The sequence below is a fragment of the Acipenser ruthenus genome, chromosome 5 (genome assembly GCF_902713425.1).
Source record: "Acipenser ruthenus chromosome 5, fAciRut3.2 maternal haplotype, whole genome shotgun sequence".
In the NCBI taxonomy this organism is placed as follows: Eukaryota; Metazoa; Chordata; class Actinopteri; order Acipenseriformes; family Acipenseridae; genus Acipenser; species Acipenser ruthenus.
In genome coordinates, this window is record NC_081193.1 from 82,302,481 (window position 1) to 82,316,302 (window position 13,822).

General features: G+C 36.4%; 1 protein-coding gene across 2 annotated transcripts in view; it reads left to right on the plus strand.

Moving 5' to 3' along the window:
* Positions 1 to 13,822, plus strand: part of ascc3 (activating signal cointegrator 1 complex subunit 3) — a 265,685-nt gene that overhangs the window by 18,889 nt on the left and 232,974 nt on the right. For both annotated transcript variants that reach the window (XM_059024632.1, XM_034003889.3), the window contains exon 5: positions 1,097 to 1,217. In XM_059024632.1, coding sequence (XP_058880615.1) covers positions 1,097 to 1,217 — 121 coding nt within the window. The remainder of the gene's footprint in view (positions 1 to 1,096; positions 1,218 to 13,822) is intronic.

Here is a 13,822-nt window from a genome sequence, read left to right on the forward strand (position 1 = left end):
AAGTGGTCCCTTAGCACTCTGGAGAGGAAAAACAAAAAAACCCCTAACCAAGTTAGTAGAGCAAATTAAACCTCTGGGAATCCATGGCTAAATGGGCCACCCTTCCTCCAGGTGGATAGCTAAAGGTCTTATTATGGTCACAGAGAGGGTTCTGCTCTCTGTGACCTGTGAAAAATAATTCTCAGCAGCTACTTTTGTTAAATCCCTTGACAATTTTAAATACCTCTATTAAGTTTATCCATTCTAGGTTATACAGATTCAGCTCTTTCAGTCTATCTTCATATGACATACCCTTCAATCCTGGAATTAATCGTGTTGCTCTCCTCTGTACTCTCTCCAACGCTTCAATGTCTTTCTTATGATAAGGGGACCAGAACTGGACACACTATTCTAGGTGTGGTCGTACCAGTGCATTGTATAATTTTAATATAACTTCTCTTGATTTGAATTCAGCTGTATTGGCCTATATAACCTAACATTCTATTTGCCTTTTTTATAGCTTCTCCGCACTGTCTAGATGGCTTAAGAGATTGATCCACTCCTACCCCCCCTGCTCCCCCCCCCCCCCCCCCCCCCCCCCCCCAAGTCCTTTTCATACATAGCTTCCTCTATTTCGCAGAAAGGAAAAAGGAAATTCAATTCCAGTTAACTGTTTGAAGAAAGTATTTTATTTGGGAAATGTCCGCATTACTTGAATGGCAACCCATTGATCCTCAGTCTGCTGAGGGCAAACAAACATGTACATGTCTTTTAATTCTAGAGCCCTTGTTCATTGAGATGCTTTACCAGTGGAGATGAAGCAATTGCCTACTATCACATTTCATACCAAACCTTACGTAATTGTGTTTTAACTTGTTTTGTACAGGGTATGTCAAATATGTAGAGATGCAACAGTTTTATCACAATGGCCTTTTATTTAGTGATAGATTTAATTGCACCGGTGCCAGAGTTGGAGCCTCACATGCATGTTTTCAGTGGTATTTGAAGGCTTTCGCGAAGATTATACAATCAATGTATTGATTATTAGATCTCAATGGGATTTCTCCTGGTGAACACATTTCAGTAGATAAATAAATAACTGTTGCTTCTTTTTCAGCTATTTGAGCTGCTTGGTCCAGAAGGGTTTGAACTAATAGAGAAGCTGCTGCAGCAGAGATCCAGTATTGTGGAATCATCTCTGGCCACAGTGCCAGACTTGAAGTTGAACTATCTTCAAGGTAAACTTTGCATATTTATTTATTTTATTTTATTTATTTATTTATTTATTTATTTATTTATTTATTTATTTATTTATGCATCTTTCATGCCTATGCTGCATCTAAACCTTGTAATAATTTGCATAGGAAAGTCAGTCAACTTTCCCATTTCAGAAATACTAGTTTTAGTTTAGCAAGTACCGAAGTTAAAGAGAAAAATAAATGAATGGATACTGACTTGGACCTTAATAGCTAAATATGTTAAGAGACCATTAACAAAATCTGGTCCATTAGGTTCAATTCAATTTACTTATAGTTTTACCTATTGAGATGTCTATCTCATTTCCAAGGGGCCCTGAAAGATGGCTTTAGCGCACGGTCATACACGATTGCTGTCTTAATAGAAACAATAACAGTGATATCGAAATGAACATTCCATTAGAAGATGGGGCAATTATAACCTGATATAAGACAAGTGTTTTTTGTTATGGTCTGGAGCCGAATGCATCATTTTTGTAATCTGGTGCATAGTCTAGCTGTGTTTATTATAACTAGAAATGACATTTTCAGTTTGTGTTGTTTTTTTCTTATTTGGAAGGTAAGTAAAGCGGTATAAAAAGAAGTCAAGGGTAACCCCAGTGAGATCATTAGTGTGCTATAGCTGTGCTTGCCTTCATGTTTCTGTTTACATTACAGCTGCTCTTAAAAGGATTTTAAAGGTTTACTTTGAAATTAAGTCTAGGCTTTTAAAAACTACAGCTATTTAAAAAAAAAAAAAAAAAAAGATATATATATATATATATATATATATATATATATATATATGTACAGTGCCTTGCATAAGTATTCACCCCCCTTGGACTTTTCCACATTTTGTAGTGTTACAACCTGGAATTAAAATGGATTTAATTAGGATTTTGTGTCACTGATCCACACAAAATAGTCCATAATGTTGAAGTGGGGAAAAAAAAATCTACATATTTTTCAAAATTATTTAGAAATAAAAAACTGAAAAGTCTTGATTGCATAAGTATTCACCCCTTTTGCTGTGACACCCCTAAATAAGCTCTGGTGCAACCAATTGCCTTCAGAAGTCACATAATTAGTTGAATGGAGTCCACCTGTGCGCAATTAAAGTGTCACATGATCTCAGATTAAATATACCTGTTTCTGGAAGGCCTCAGTGTTTGTTAGAGAGCATATCTAAACAAACAGCATCATAAAGACCAAGGAGCTATCAGAAGTCCGGGACAAAGTTCTGGAGAAGCACCAATCAGGGTTGGGTTATAAAAAAAATTCCCAAACTTTTAACATCCCCCGGAGCACTGTTAAATCCATTATTAACAAATGGAAAGAATATGGCACAACCGCGACTCTGCCTAGAGAAGGCTGTCCACCAAAACTCAGCGAGCAGGTAAGGAGGGCATTAGTCAGAGAAGCAACCAAGAGGCCAATGGTAACTCTGAAGGAGCTGAAGAGATCCACGGCTGAGATGGGAGAAACCGTCCATGGGACAAAAACCCATATCAAATCCTGTTTGGATTTTGCCAAAAGGCATGTGGGAGACATAGCAAACATGTGGAAAAAGGGCAGTAGTGTGGAGTAGTGGTTAGGGCTCTGGACTCTTGACTGGAGGGTTGTGGGTTCAATCCCAGTTAGGGGACACTGGTGTTGTACCCTTGAGCAAGGTACTTTACCTAGATTGCTCCAGTAAAAACCCAACTGTATAAATGGGTAATTGTATATAAAAATAATGTGTAAGAAATTCTGTAATTGTATGTAAAAATAATGTGATATCTTGTAACAATTGTAAGTCGCCCTGGATAAGGGCGTCTGCTAAGAAAGAAAGAAATAAATAATAATAATAATAATAATAATAATAATAAAAAGGTTCTCTGGTCTGATGAGACCAAAATTGAACTTTCTGGCCTAAGGGCAAAACGCTATGTGTAGCGCAAAGCCAACACTGCTCATCACCCTGAGAACACCTTCCCCACGGTGAAGCATGGTGGTGGCAGCGTCATGTTATGGGGATGCTTTTCATCAGCAGGGACTGGGAAACTGCTCAGGATTGAGGGCAAGATGGATGGAGCCAAATACAGGGAAATTCTAGAGGAAAACCTGTTTCAGTCTGCAAGAGACCTGGGACTGGGGCGGAGGTTCACCTTCCAGCTGGTCAATGACCCTAAACACACAGCCAAAGCTACACTGGAGTGGTTTAAAAACAAGAACCTGAATGTCTTAGAATGGCTCAGTCAAAGCCCAGACCTCAATCCGATTGAGAATCTGTGGCAAGACTTGAAAATTGCTGTTCACCAATGGTCCCCATCCAACTTGACAGAGCTTGAGCAATTTTGCCAAGAAGAAAGGGCAAAAATTGCAGGATCCAGATGTGCAAAGCTGGTAGAGACTTGCTCAAAAAGACTGACAGCTGTAATTGCTGCCAAAGGTGCTTCTACCAAGTATTGACTCAGGGGGGTGAATACTTATGCAACCAACAAATGTCTTTTTTTTTTTTGTTTAATTAACTTTTGTGTCACAAAAAAAAATATTTTGCACCTTCAAAGTGTTAAGTATGTTGTGTAAATCAAATGGTAAAAATCCCAATTAAATCCATTTTAATTCCAGGTTGTAACACTACAAAATGTGGAAAAGTCCAAGGGGGGTGAATGCTTATGCAAGGCACTGTATACACATAATATATGTTTTGTGTTACATAATGTATATATCCTATACTATACTGTAAATGATTTATTTATGTATTTATTTTAGTGCTTTCTATAACAACTATGCACCCATTTATAATGCTGGACGTTATCCAGGCTGCTTGCTTTACATACTGTGCAACATGACTAGTCTGGGTTTAAGATTCTGCATAGTATACTATAGTGTTTTTGATGGGGTAGTTTACATAAGGTGCATCACACTATACAAAAGGTGTGAGTTAGGAAAATGTTGATTATATAAAGCATTTTTAATGGCAGCCTGAGTAACACAAAGGTAGGCTATATTTCTAATATGACAAAGCAATTTAGAAATGTCATGTTTCCTACTAGGAGAGAAATGAGGTCAGCATGGAACAAAATTAGACATTTCCACCTTACAACTCCAATTAACACTTAGTAGGGAACATGGTAACAAACCATTTCCTTATTCATTATTTCCAATTCATTCTTCAGCTGTGATTGGGGGACTAAAACTACCTAATTCACAGTTTTGTTCCCAGTTTTACCACAAGGACAACATTGCATTGATGTCAAGCTGAATCAGAAATTCACTGCTTCATGGTTCTAGTGCAAATTGTTCAAGAGACACATTAACAAAGGGAAGGGGTTAATCCCCCTAACGGGGGTGTGTATCTCACAAACCATTGGGCTGAGAGAGCTGAAACATGGATTTTGGACATGGAAGCAATGGTGCTAGCACTCTGTTCTCTGGATTTTGGCTCACTTGAGATGGAATGACTTGTGTTACATTTCTGTAATACACTAGGATATATTTTAATGATCTTAAATACTTCATAAGGGAATCCTCAATTTATGTAAGCAATAACCCACTCCATGGGTTATTGCGCTTATAAAATCACTCTATGTTCATTGTATAAAAAGAAAACAAAAAACAATACGGTTTTAAACTTTAAGTTTTATTAAATGTCGTCTTCTGCCAGTGCAAAATAGTTCCTATATTTAGAAGCTACAAATTTGCTGGAAAACGTATTCTTATGGAGTACATTTTTAATTATTATTATTTTTTTGATATTCAAGTTTTTTTTTTTTTTTAAGGTGCAGTTCTAACTAGTGCTCCTAAAAATGATATATAGATATATATGTGTGTGTATATGTAGAAAGACTGTACACTTCTACACATTTCACACAGGCGCTGGCTCTGTGGATGTTCGAGCACCCCTAACGTTTATTCATACACTCTAAGCTCCCCCCGGAGATGAGCATCCGTAACTTATATATAGAGATTTAACTTTTTATTTTTTTATTTTTTTTTACTATTTCTCTGCCCCCCTTAATATTTTAATATATATATATATATATATATATATATATATATATATATATATATATATATATATAAATAAATACAGTACACCCTCGCTATAACGTCCTTCATTATAACGAAGCTGGACCCCAAATAAAAAATATATAAAAAAAATAATATTGTAGTGTATGTGAGGACTGTGACGTACAGGAACGCTTGGAGTAGGAGGGGCTGTGTTTCAAATCGGTCGAACAGCCTATGCACGAGCACGGACCACAGGAGCTGCTGGTGATTGGCCGTGGAGTAGGACAAGGCGGGACTAAACGGGAATGGCAAGGAATGAAAAAAAAATAAAAATAAAATGCGGTGTCAACTTTATGTACTATTTATTTTGGGAATAAACAAAACAAAGTTTAACTTGAACTCCTATTTGGCATCCTTTGTTTTGTAGTTAATTCACCTGAGGTAAAGTAAGGCCTATACAATGTATTCTTCTTGTTTAAATATACAGTCACCTCCAAAATTATTGGTACCCTTGATAAAGATGAACAAAAAAGGCTATATAAAATAAACAACACATGTAATGAGCTATATTTTATGCTCAAATATATGGGAAAACCATATTTTTTTATTTAAATACAATTGCTCAGAGAAAGTTTTTTATTAACAAGTAATAACATTTTTTCTGAAAAAGATAGCTGTCAGAATTATTGGCACCCCTAAAGATTCTTATAAATAAAATCAAAATTAAATCTGCATCAACATTCTACTTCTTTAAGTTCATCTCAGTCTTAAGGAACTGTATTGTGGCCTTCCCAGGAGACGAAAATAGAGCTCTTTGGCCACTCATACCAGCAGTGGGTTTGGCGTCGAAAGAAGGATGCATGTGCAGAAAAGAACCTCATACCTACTGTAAATATGGTGGTGGATCTTTGATGTTATGGGGCTGTTTTGCTTCCACTGGTCCTGGGGCCCTTGTTAAGGTCAACAGCATCATGAATTCTACCCAGTACCAGGACATTTTAGCCAAAAACCTGGTTGCCTCTGCTAGGAGGCTGAAACTTGGCTGCAAGTGGATCTTCCAGCAAGACATTGACCCCAAGCACACATCAAAATCCACAAAGAAATGGTTAATTGACCACAAAATCAACATTTTGCAATGGCCATCTCAGCCTGCGGACTTGAACCCCATTGAAAACCTGTGGTTTCAATTGAAGAGGGCAGTCCATAAGCGCAGACCGAAGGATATCAAGGATCTGGAAAGATTCTGTATGGAGGAACGGTCTAAGATCCCTCCCAGTGTGTTCTCCAATCTCATTAAACATTATAGAGCCGTTATCCTTGCTAGGGGAGGGTCCACAAAGTACTGAAAACAAGGGTGCCAATAATAGTAACACTTCATTTTTTTTTTTTTGGACATAAATGTATAATTTGAGAAATGTGTAATTTTGGTCGATTCCATTGAATATATTCCACATGTTGGAAAATATATTCCACATGTTGGAAAATTACAATATAGCTCAGTACTGGTATTTATTTTATACAGTCTTTTTTGCTCATCTTTATCAAGGGTGCCAATAATTTTGGAGGTGACTGTATATAGTAAATATGGACTGGAGAGTGCTATAGTGAAACATTATTGACTATAGGGCATTGCACTGTAGTGTGCAAGGTATATTTGTATTTGGATTAGTTTTAAGTTGTAATCATATACAGGGTTCTCCCCAGGCCTTTTCAGCTGAAAAAAAACCTAATCCGTCTGTTTTGCAGATGCTACTGTGCCTTTAACAGTAAGGATTGATTGTGCTTCTAGCAGACTAGATCACTTGCGCGTTGCTGGGTGAAAAATAAAAAAATCTTGAAACCACATGACAGCTGTGTTATGTCTTGAAACAACATTTAACCAATCAGAGAGTTGAAGGGGCGGGTTTTCTATGTTCAGCACATCGAGAGGCTAGAACGTTAAAAATGACTGCAAAAAACTAACCAATTATTTTCAAAGCAAAAATAGTGAATGAATGCAGGGTTTTCAAAATAAGCTGGCGATCGGCGCAATCCACCGCCTAATAGTATATTTGCGCCGACTACTTTTTGAAAAAAATATTAAGATTGTTTTCGGATATTATAATTGTCCATTTTTTGTCGTATTGTTGTACGGTAAGGTGATATACAGTACATGAGCTATACATATGCACAAAGAAAAAAAGAAAAGCGTATTCATTTTGTTGTGATATCGTAAAAATATGTACCCAGGTGATTGTGAGAGATGTTGGGAGTTCATGTATAGAGGCTGAAAACGTAACATTTACCATTTATACATAATTTTTATGCAAACTGGAAACAGACAATCAATTTCTCTAAAAAGAATAGAAAATTCACGACAAGTCCACTGCAAAGTTGCACAAGTAAAAAAAAATAAAAATGTACGACCCAATGTATTTCAAATGATAAATATTTGCATACTATTTTCATAATGGTGGAAAAATATGATACATTCAATTAAAGATGTAAAATACCTAAAATAGCATAACGTAACAGATTTGAATGGGCACTTCCCTGCTTTCTTAGCGGAAGTTGTTTAGGCATGCACGAGCAAGCACAGTGCGCTGAGTACCACTTCTTAGCGCGTACCTGAAAATTACACTGTACTGGTAAGAAATTAGTTACTTTCACCTCGGACTAATGCATCTACTTTGACTTCGTTTGGGTAAAATCCGCCAGTCTGATTTAGACATTGCCGGAACTGTATGTATAGTGTGATCTTATAGTAAATTTAGTATTATTTTTATTATTTGTTTTGCAAAACAGAAGCATTATATTTCACTTTCATTGCATTTGCACATTTATTAAGTCTGTAATACAATGATGCCTTTACGAGATTGTGCTTCAGTTAATTTGATTTCAGATAATGTATTTTTTTTTATCTTTTCTCTTTTCCACAAAAACATAATATATTTATGTATTTCCTTTGTGTAGGTTCATAATGGAATAAAAAAAAAAAATGAAGCTCACTGACAAATTTCTAGGTTGACGCTGCACAGTGTATTGTTAATGTGTTTTCCCGCATCCCATAAAAAGTAGTTTTCATTTTGGTAAATGAAGTGGTATTAAGTTATTCTGTCGTTTATTTTTTTGCTATCAATCAGTCCTTCTGTCATACCAGAGTGCTGCTGTATTATTTGAGCTGGGGTAGGGAAAACAATGTACATGTTTCATTATTGAGAGCAATGTTTATTCGAGGGTGGCGTCTTTTACAAATTTGATATGTGAGTGTGGCGTTATATATATATATATATATATATATATATATATATATATATATATATATATATATATATATATATATTATACCTTGAACCAGATGGTAAGTGACGCTTACAAACTAAACTTCAAGCTACAAAAAATACATTTTCAGAGAGCCACACTGCTGTGAATCTACAGCAACACCTACAGGATCTACTGTCAGAGTTTGAGATCCTCCTGTCTACAATATTTGCAGTAGTTATAGATAATATGTTGCTCACGACAGAAAAAAATATCCTTAATTGCTGTGAGGTGTGGGGGGCACTCTGAAAACGAGCTGCTTAAAGTATTGTCCCCGATAGAGAACGCTACATGGTATCTCAGCAGTGAATGTAGTCTTACCCTTTCAGCAGTGTTACCTGTCATCACAAACTTGGTTGACAAAATTAAACCAGCAATGAGTAACTGGATTTGGGAGGATAGACAGAATCAGGATCGGTTTCTGTCTGCGATACCGATGCACTGACCTCTTTCGAAAATACCTGTGGCCCAAAGAAAGCGAAACATGATTACAGCAGTTTGGGGACGAAGAGGAGGCTCGGGCTTCCATGGACAATCGATCTGAATAGGATTGTTTTTTGCAAGAACCCAAACTATCTATCACAGAAGACCCGCTGTTATGGTGGAAGCCACACTGCCTCGTTTTCCAACACTACGAACTTGCAAGGGAGGATATCTTCAGCAGCTGGTAACATAGTTATGAAGAAGCTGGCCAGTCTGAGTGCAGAGGTTGTGGATGTAACACTGTTTCTAAAAGAAAAATTGAACATTGAACAGAAATGCAGTTAAAGTATGTTTTTTAAGTTATGTTGATCAATATTCTAAGGATTCAGAGTTCTCTCTTGTATAATGTAATGTGCTAGCAGTAGAATTTCTTTTGATAATGCATTTGTGCAGATAGTGAAAATCCTGAAAATGACTGTACATTAGAGGATTCCAATTTGTTGCTAAGACCTAATGAAAAACCTGAGTGCAAATTCCAAGAGTTAATTTACTGGAGGTCGTTAAATCATTAGCCGACATTTCTAAAATAGGACAGCCTTTCATCTGCTATTGGTGCTGGAGTGGAAACTGCAGTTCAATAACAATTTTTGTTTTTAAAATCATAATTGAACTTGTGATGTGCAAACCGGTTCTTAAGAAAGTGGGTACCCAGGTCCTAAAAGAAACGTAATAAATTCACACATGTGTTGCAACGTGAATTTAAACAAGAAGAATACATAATAACTTTGGTACTTTATAACCGTTCTAACCTGCGCTTTCATTTCCGGTTCCCAGTAAAAATGTTGAGTGTTTACTAGTTGTGGATGATGGTACCCAGATCCTCCTGGGAACTGGGATATTAAAAGCAACTTGGTTTGGTTATAAAATGTAAAAGTTATCTCCTGTATTCTGGTTTTATTTTCTTTTGAAGAGAATAGAGGTTGAGAGGAGAGATCTGGAATCTGAGTGATAATACCCAGTTCCAATCTTATCGGTTATAGAATGGGATGCTGAAATTCATGTTACAACAAGCCAAGATTGTCCAATGCAGCACCTCGCTGCTTTGGTGTGTAACTGCGTGACTTTCTGCAGTGTTGGTGTCATTGTGATTAGGGTTTAGAAACCACCCTGTCAACACCTGCTTCGTCTTGGTTCAGAAAAGGTATTGCTTTGGTTGCCCATGAAGACGAAAAGATGCCCAAAGTGACTGCTGCATTGTTTAGCCCATTCCTCTTTACTCTCAAGTTTTTAGAATTTGGAAAAAATAAAAACATCACAAATGCAATTTTGGGGGTCGGGGGGGGGGAATGTAAAGCTATTTTATACTTTTACTAAAACTCCTGAAATTCTGTAGTAAGTCACAAGTTTACACAAAACAGGTATTTTATTTCAGGGTTTTCAGCCGTGTAGAAGGTAGGTGCATCATTAATAGAGCATCCTGCCATGCAACTCATGCTCCCCTATTAATGTTGCTATTAGGGATTAGAAAATTAGGATTGGGTGTGTGGTTAGGGTTAGAGTGAACAAATTAACTAATAGTTGAATTTACAACTTATTCTGTAAAAAGCAGGTAGCCTACTTGTGCCATACAGTATTTCTATAATATTAACCTACAGTAATAACCTAAATTGAGATCAGAACAGAGACAATTTAAAAAGTGCACATTGAGAATATACTACATCTACAATGTTTTTGTAATAAGATACTGAAAATGAAGACTGACCCTAACTGTCCCTCTAAATGCCCTGTATTTTCAGATTATCCCTGTATTTTGTATTTTGTTTATTAGAGACAAAAAAGCATGTAGTAAAACAGCCTTCCACTATTTGCAAACAGTTTTTATTATTACTTGTACAGTACCAGTAGCTGTGCACTTTAGTCTGTGAGCCTGACATATTATAAATGTCCTTGCTTCCTTTTTTTTAAATTGACTTTTGTCGAGTGGAAAAATTGCATAGCGCATCATCTCATGAGTTATTGAACGTCTCCACGGGACACAGGGGTTTGTCACTCACTGGAGACTGGGACAAGTTGTTCAATTTATTCACTGCAACCCAATATCTACATTTTTAGTATAGTTACTTTTTTGATTCACAGTGCTCAGACAATAAATGTACTGCTGATATAATAACACCAAAGTGAACTAGGAATGCATACTATTCACAATGTTTTTGCAGGTATCATTTGTGCATTTGTCTGAGGTTCACAAGGGTTTTTCCAACTCCATGCTAGTACCTTTGCAGGTAAAATTCCAAATAAACAGAACAGTCCCCAAAAACATTATTCATTGTGCAGTGTTGCAATTGGTGTAGACAGTAAGGATTGGATAAATGCATTTTTATTGATCACATTTTACAATGCATCCCTTGGTTAAGGTATATATTACATAACTCTGTATAAGGCAGTGGGGTCACGTCTCCTATTGCCCCCATAATACCATTTCATTTGTACTGCACAACACTGACTCCCATCCATAATGTTTAAAGTAGGGAATTCTGTAGCTGGTTTGGTTTAATTGAAATTGATTTTGTTGTGGTGTTGTGGAAAGTTAGGACTTAAAATATGTAGTATGAGATTCTGACATTAAAAAAGGTCTGCTAATTGCAGTACAAGGGTTAAAGATATTTATTAAACATGACTGTTGCTTTGCCTGCAGTTTGATTTATTTCTATAGTCCTAATGAAGAAGAACATCTAATTAACTTGGTTTAACAATCCTGATGGGGGTCACAACAGCAGGGTTTAATACCAACTTCTAAAAGCACAGTCAAATGTATTTGCTTGACAGGTTGCCCAGTCGTATAAACCTAAACATTCAGTATGACTCATCCCTGCCATTTATTTCATTTAACAATCTTTGAATTCTACCATTTCATTGTCCATAGTTCAGTGTTTTTCTTATCAATTGTGTCCATTGCTTTATCTGTATTTACGAAAACGACACGTTCATACTGTGAAGGTGAGACCCTTACTGTAACATTTAAATGGGGCAGCAGTGTGGAGTAGTGGTTAGGGCTCTGACTCCTGACCGGAGGGTCATGGATTCAATCCCAGGTGGGGGACACTGCTGCTGTACCCTTGAGCAAGGTACTTTACCTAGATTGCTCCAGTAAAAACCCAACTGTATAAATGGGTAATTGTATGTAAAAATAACAATTGTAAGTCTCCCTGGATAAGGGCATCTGCTAAGAAATGAATAATAATAATAATAATAATAATAATAATAAATGCCTGTTATTGTGTTTATTATTGTTATTCTTGTTCTACTGGCAATAGAGGTGCAGTTTATGTATTGTGCATGCTGTTGAGCAAGTGTATTTGATCTATGACGGTGGGTGTATTGCTGTATTTAGATTCGGGCGCTTTCCTTAATGAAGTTGCTGTAGCTATACATGTGGGACAAGGGTTTTGTTATAGCCAGGTGCTCGGTAATCTTTTAAGATATGGGGTAATGATGTAATGTAAAATATATAAATATTTATTGTAAAAAGTATGAATTGAATCAATGTTAGAGTTTATTTTTGTATAAAATTACTCCAGGTGTAACTGTTTTTTGAGTAATTAATCCTGTTAGGAGTAGGCGTGGCTGGGGATTATTTAATGCCATGTCTTTCCTTTGGAGGAGGCATTAGGTGTTGAATGTCGGTCTTTTTGTATACACCCTGTTAGTCTGTGCGGACCAGTTGTGTTTGTGTAAAGTATTCTTCCAGAGCGAAAATAAACTTTTATACCTGTGAACAGTAGCAAGTTGCTCTTTTCATGCTGTTGAGATAAGAAATAAAAGAAGAAAGGAAAGAAGTCACAGGCTTCTTTTCGAGTCCAGATAAGTATAGTTTATACGAGGCATTCTGACGTTGTTCGATAAATAATTGTTTCACTGCCTCAGGGAAGCTTTGTTCTGGAAGGCATTAAGCAAAACGTGTCTGATTTTCTTATAAAAATACAGAAGTCTCAGCTTATAGTAACACCTCCTAAGAGAACACACTTGTGGTGAAACTGATTTTTCCCATTGTAAATGTTCCTCACTAGTGAACTTCACTAGTGATTTGTTCACAACTGATATGGTACTGTTTTGTAACCTGATGACGCATCATCATGAAACTTAAATTCAAATAGTTTATTCAATCTTTTCAAATGTGACATGCCATCGCGAGAGTGTCTTGAGGCACACTGATTTGGTTTATTAAATCTTTCCAGAACTGCTGTCATATTATTGCCTTGTTTTGTATTCTGATTTCCACAAGTGCACCTCATTGCTACAGAATGGAATGTAAACAAATGTCGTAAAGCGCTGTTTCTCTTGCTACAAAAGTTGGATATATGTTAAAGCTCCTGAAAAAAACCTGAATCAGACACAAGTCGCTGAGCAATTTGGTGTTTTCTGTTCTGTTTAATAGTTTTGTGCATGTCTTGAGTATTACTCCTGTACAGGTATTCATAATTAATCTAGAGCTGCTGCTGCATTTTTTAACATGTATAGGGGTGCGGTGTTAATTTAGTTTAACAGTTTATTAACATTAGTTTGTTTGTTACTTTATTATTATTATAGTTTATTAACATACACTTGCCTATTGCTTTTCTCTTACTTATTCTATTCATTTCATATGTTGATGCACGTGCGTCATGACAAGTAATACATATTTATTTATTTATTGATTCATATTGTGTCTGGTGGTCAACTCCATCTTAGAGAACACTTCGCTTCCTTCCCGAGGGGTGTTCTCTTAGCCGGAGACTACTCTACCACTTAGTGTTACTGAACCTGCTGTAGGTTCCTGCAATATCCTTTTCAACATAATCACAATTATTATTATTTTTTAACAAATTACTGGTCATATCACAGTTTTGACT